Source organism: Molothrus aeneus, chromosome 1 (assembly GCF_037042795.1).
Source record: "Molothrus aeneus isolate 106 chromosome 1, BPBGC_Maene_1.0, whole genome shotgun sequence".
Classification (NCBI taxonomy): Eukaryota; Metazoa; Chordata; class Aves; order Passeriformes; family Icteridae; genus Molothrus; species Molothrus aeneus.
In genome coordinates, this window is record NC_089646.1 from 130,929,759 (window position 1) to 130,935,924 (window position 6,166).

The 6,166-nt window shown below is 46.5% G+C and overlaps 1 protein-coding gene across 1 annotated transcript in view; it reads right to left on the reverse strand.

The window, feature by feature from the left end:
- The window catches only part of LAPTM4B (lysosomal protein transmembrane 4 beta), a 59,700-nt gene extending 55,564 nt beyond the window's left edge, over positions 1 to 4,136 (reverse strand). The window contains exon 1 of the mRNA XM_066547800.1: positions 3,980 to 4,136. Within this exon, the coding sequence (XP_066403897.1) occupies positions 3,980 to 4,075 (96 nt within the window). The 5' untranslated portion in view covers positions 4,076 to 4,136. The remainder of the gene's footprint in view (positions 1 to 3,979) is intronic.
- Between the last annotated feature and the right edge of the window lie 2,030 nt (positions 4,137 to 6,166).

The following is a 6,166-nucleotide window of genomic DNA, read 5'->3' on the forward strand; positions in this document are numbered from 1 at the left end:
GGGGAGGAGCAGCCTGTGCCCAAGGCTCTGCTGCCCTGAGGCACTGGGCACACAGAGCTCAAACAAGAAGGATCCTTCTTTTATTGTCTGGTTTTTTTTTTTAACTGATACCTTACAATTCCATCTTCTCCCTACCAAAGCAATCAGAAATAATCAGAATTCCTGCTATCCCAGATGGTGTCAGTGGATCCTCAGGGTGTGCAGAAACCCCATTGTCAGGAGAATGGAAAATCCTTCCATGACACTGTCAGCATATCATGATGTTGCTCCTTCTTTGTGTTTTAGACAAGGAAAGTGGAGTCCATTTCCTCAGGAAGAAGACACGCTGTGTTTATGAATGCTGTCACTGACAGGGGTGTTGTTATTCTGACTCACCAGCACTGACTGGGTCACTTGGAAATTGAAATGCCAGTTTCCCCCAGACTCCAGCACCCACTGGAGATCAGAACTGAAGTTGGCTCATTTCAGCATTGTCACTGTCCTGAACAGCACAGTGACAAAATTCAGCTATGGGAAGTGACTTTCTAGTTTAACTTGGTTTGTTTTTTTTTTAATACAACATTTTTAAGACTTTTGTGCCCCAAAATGTTTCTGCATTACTACTGTGACTTCCAATGTCATGTTATAATACAGACAAGTGTACAGTCCATTTCAGATAAAAACTCAAAAATTAATAACCAGCCAAACCAAACTGGTCCTCAGGTTTGAAATAAACATTAACCCCCAGTCAGCCATATTGCTGACATTTTAATCCTTAGTATAATATTTGTATTTAACATTGCAGCACCCTCGGTTAAGCTTTTCTCCCTAAGGCAGCACACTAGTCCCTGAAGTGTGGGCTATTCTGCAACCCCATTAGATATTTTTTTCAGGAAATTTCCCCTGGCTACTCCAACCTTTACAAGTTACTTTTTACACTGAAGTACCTCAGTGCTCAGTGACTTTATGTATATTGCATTATTTTGCTATATTGCAATATCACACAGCAGCAGGTTTTATTATTGTAGATGAGCACCAATGGCTCTACCAGGAAGAAATTACTGAAACAGAAGAGCTATAGAAACATTAGTATTCTGAGATACATCATGTTCTAAAATAGAGTAAAGTTAAATATTTATTTCCCAGCTATTGATACCTTATGAGACCATTGTAAGTGTCTGTGGCTGCTGTGCTTGAGCTGGAAAAGCTCCCTGCCCCTTGGGAAAACTTTTGTGGGAAAACTCCCTCAACAGCAGCATTGACAACTCCACGTGCACTCAGCTTCTCACTCTCCCCACTATTTGTGGGCCTCCAAACACCCAGTTAAAACATTAAAACAAAATTAAAACATTAAACTTAAAGCTTATTGATGGGGGGGCGGGGGGGACAGAATTTTGAGGCACAGCACCAGGGCTGTGCAGCACTGCTCAGCAGCAGACAAAACCCTGGTGTGTCACCAACACCTGCTGTGTTATCAACACCTTTCCACCTCCCGGTGCACAGCGTGGAACCCGGAGCGTTGCTGTGGGAAGATGAATTCCATCTCAGCCGCTATTTTTTCCACATTTACTCAGACATTAAATTCTGCCTCCTGAAATTCTGCTAACTCAAAAGTGGTTCAACATGCGAAAAGTCTGCCAAAATTTCTAAGCTACTGCTTTTCCTCCTTCAGATGCTTCTACTACTGGATCATTGTATTCGTTGTCAGAGAATTGACAAAACTTAGCCTCACAGGTAGTGAGGAATGAAAAAGCAACAAGAAAACTATTCATTCTCAAGGTTGATGTTTTTCCTCAAGTAATTTCCTGTATGGAATAATGGCAAAGCATATATAGAATACATGGTGGTGTTGCAAAAACTCAGAGAGGGTTTTTGAACTTTGAAGTAATGCTCACAGCTCACGTGTGGTTTGGAATAAAGCAATCACCCAAAATACATGCAGAGAAAAAAAATGCCACCAGGACAACATCTATTTTTATGTTAGCCTTCAACAGCACATAGTAATAAAACCGTTATATGGTTTTATATGTTATGTTATATGGTTATGTAACCAAACCATAACTGTTCTTCTGAGCCAAAGAAATCTATTTGTATTTGACTTTATCAGCCAGATCTTTCAACCAGGGCCATTCATTCAAGGAACCACTCCTTCCTTACTTGTTGTTTCCTAACATAATAAGCAATCAAAAAGGCTTAGCATTTATTATCTACATGCACCTAAATATCTATTCTTAATTATTAAATTTAAAAATCAAATACTTGCAATAGCGAAAAAAGCACAGAAAGAAACGTGTGCTCTATCAGTTTGAAGTAATTTAGAAATCCACCCTGAAAAAGTTATGAAAGCAAAAAAAGCAAGAGGTGTAAATCAGGAAATACCTGCTCATAGAAAAGGAAATTTAAGACCAAATTTTGCAGTAAAATACTTTGTGAAATTCGCCCACTGGTATTTAAATGTTTATAACAGATTAGGTAACAGTCTTAAAAGCTGTCAGACTTTTCTTTGTATCCAAGCCCAGGTGATGCACTTCCCTCTTCCTCAAATAACTTTAGGTCCACTGAACAGATAAAATATCTATATCCCTTTCTCTGTGGAGCCCATGTGAAAAGGCTTCGTTCAGCTGAAGGCAGAAAGAAATAATAAACTCCCTAGAAGAAATGTTCAAAAGCTTTCAGGTCATATTACAACTTAGCAAAACTTAACTGCAGCCAGGCAAAGAGAGGCATATTTTACAATATTGTCAGTATTGTGCAGCTGTGGATGTTGCTATTAACCATATTTTATTAAACCAGGAGCAAAAAATGGTTCAACTAATGCACAATTTTCTCAGTGGTGAAATACATATTTTACAGGACATAGAACATTTTATATGGTTTCTAGGACATAAATGTCAACCTAGCTTTTTTATTACACGGGTTGAATTTATTTAATGAGCTGCCTTACAGTGGAGGCAGCCCTGCATTTTTCACTTGCTGCTGCAGGGAATTTCAGTAGTTAGCAAATGAGCCCGGGTCTAATCTGCTTCCGTCTGCAATCATTTGAAAAATGATGCTTGGCAAACAGCTCTGCACAGCCTCGCCATCAGACGGAGATCGATTCCTCACACCGAGAGACGGAGCAGGCTGAGAAGTGCATCTACGTTACCTACAGCAAACAACCAGTTCTTTTTATTCTGAACACCCTGCGACTACAGCTGGACCAGCTCTGGGAAAACCGCTTTCCCCACATTGCAAAGGATGGGGAAACAATGGGCAGAGAGGAACTGAGAGCTTAACGCGGCTCCCCGGGCCAAATAACCGAGCGCCCAACAGCCTTTGATAACTGATGGTAACGCTGGTGTCCCCAGGGTAAATTCCTCACTCGTGTCCTGCAATCCCGGCAGAAGCAAGGTATCTCTCCAGTACCTGCGAACAGCCGCCTGGAAGGCTTCAGCTCCCCGCCAGGCAGACCAAAACGCTACTGCCAAACGATGACCTGCCACACAGGGACAGCAGTGACAAGAACACCCGAACGCGGTATGAAGCAGGGACCAAAGATGATAAAACACGATTTTCTGCGCGGAGTGCCCAGGGGCCAGGCAGCCTTGCTGGAGCTAATGCAGCGGCGGGGCCCGTGTGCTGCAGCCAGCTCCGGCTTGAGACCACCCCGAAGTTTGGGGGAAAACCTTCACCCCAGGGGTCTTCACTTATCACATTTCCAACCCCCACACGGCTTTTGGGTTGAGGCCCTCCCGCGCCTGCCCGTGCACGGTATCCCCTGCCCGCTGCCCCGGCCCCTGCACACGCACTCGCTCCGTGCCCCAGTTTCGCAGAGCCGGTGCCCGCCGGGATCAGCGGCGCTGCCTGCGCATTCCGCTGCTCCAACAGCGCGGCTCCCTCCGATACCCGCCTGAGCCGCCCGGGCAGCCTGGGCCGCTGCGATCGGCATCCCCACGCACGGAGCAGCCCCCCAGGCTGCCCCTGCAGCGGCGCCGAGCGCCCGGGGCCGGGCCACGCTTACCAGGTACCAGACGCCGAGGATGATGGTGCCGGTGCGGACATGGCAGCAGAGGCAGCAGCTGTTGGAGTAGAAACGCGCCCAGGGCGAGCTCAGCATCTCGACGGCTCCTCGGGGCTCCGCCGCTCCGCGTCTCTGTCCGCGCCGCTCCGCGGGGCGGGGCCGGGCTGGGGTCGGGCTGGGGCCGCCCCTCCCGGCGGGCGGGACCGAGAGCACGGCCCGGCACGGCCCGGCCCAGCCCAGCAGGGCGGAGGGAGCTCTGCGGGCGTCTGTCCCCGCAGCAGCAGCAGCAGCCCGGAGCAGCCGCGCCGAAGCGCGGGAGGGTTTTGGGATGCGCAGCCCCGGGAGTTCAGCGAGCGGCAGCCCGGCCCCAGCGCTGCCGGGCTAGAGCCGCTCTCGGGGGATGCTCCTCAGGGCAATGCTCCTCAGGGAATGCTCCTCAGGGCAATGCTCCTCAGGGCAATGCTCCTGGGGGGGGCGGGATGCTCCTCGGGGGGTGCTCCTCGGGGGATGCTCCCCGTGGGATGCTCCCCGCCGCACCTGGAAGGAGCCCTGTGAGGGAGAGCCGGCTCAGCGCTTCCTTGGCAAAGCTTGTAGTGCTTCTCGCAATTTTTGAGTGGCAAAGTAGCAGAAATAAACTCAATTTCTCTATAAGGAAAGATAATATTGGAGGAGGTCATGGAATGTTTTGAATTTACCCCAAGTTCTGCATCCAGGAACCTTTGTTTTCTTTCACAGTGCACTCCTAATCCCCTCCCACAGTTGCTGCTAGTGAGGTGCCTGGAATTTCCTCCTGTCACTGATATACAAGGTAACATTGAGCTCATGGCCACTACCTGTAGTTAATGTCCTGATGATGGTGGGCTGTGAGGGGGACATGCATCATTAGGAGGAAGGACCCAGTCCTGAATATTGAAGCACTGTGCAGATTTGAGCTGAACTTCCTACCAAGCAGCTGTCTTTTCTTGTTTTATTATTTGTCCTCCAGATGAAACAATGAAGAAAATACTGTCAGAAGGTCTGTATGTCTACCCTGACCCTAAGCATAACTTATTTACTGCCATCCATCTTTGCTTGCCACCAAATTCCACGATTTATCATCAAAATATAACATTGAAAATACTCCAATGTATTGGAGTATTTATGGTTGCTTTGGGGCTCTTCATTATTTCATACATACATACATCTGCACAGAACAGGAACTTCAAGATAAAAGCTAGCTTGGCACAGATAAACATTTCTAACTATGCTTTATCCCTACTTATAAAACCACTATAGTAAATTAAATTAAAAATACTTTAAGTAGAAATTTTACATAATCTCTGTTCTTAGTTTGTCCTTTTAAAATTGGCAAGGGGTTGGCAGGAATTTTTGTGTATAAAAGGAAGAGCCACGTAGCCCTGAATTTATAATTTTAACTAAATTCTATGCATAAGCCAAATATTTTTAAGATTGATATTCAAAAATGAAACTAAAATTCTTGTAAAATGAAACATCAGTATTGACAAATAGTCAAGAGGCCAAAGGAAAATCACCAGCCATGGGGTCTGGACTATCTCACTGATAACCTTGAGAGACCTTGTCCTTTAGTGCCAGAGAGTAGGAAAGTTAGAGATGAAACCCTTGCATGCATCCCTTGAGGAAGGCAGGAGCATCTGGTTCATGAAGGCTATTGACCAAGGACCTGACCTTTTCAAAGCAGAGGCCATAAATTAAGGGGGATTCCATAAACAAGGGCACACAGATGCAAACCTGGTGGAAAAGGGACAAGGAAGCCTATGCCAAAATGCAGAAGTGTCAGGTTACTGACTGATGGCTCACTGAAGAGCTTTGGGCAGGGTCACCTGCAGTTTGTAACTGATAAGAAGGGGAAACAAGAAGAACAGGAGGGTTTGGGATATTTGAGGAGGACTCTGCAAAACTTTGGAAGGAATCATAGAGGAAGGGGATTGTGAAGGAGCAAAGGGGAGACAATAATTAGAGGAGGGGGATCAGGAAGGAGCAGAAGGAGGATCAGACAGAAAGGGGTATAAATGAGGTCAATCGTGTGCAGAGTCTGGCTGGACAGACTGCCTGCTCACCCTCACCTCTTATAAAACCTTTCTTAAGTGTCTCTCTGTAGTTTCCCCTCTCCATACTGTGTGTGGGGGCTGTAAGGAGCAAGTGCCAGCTGCTGGGAGGATCAGTGAA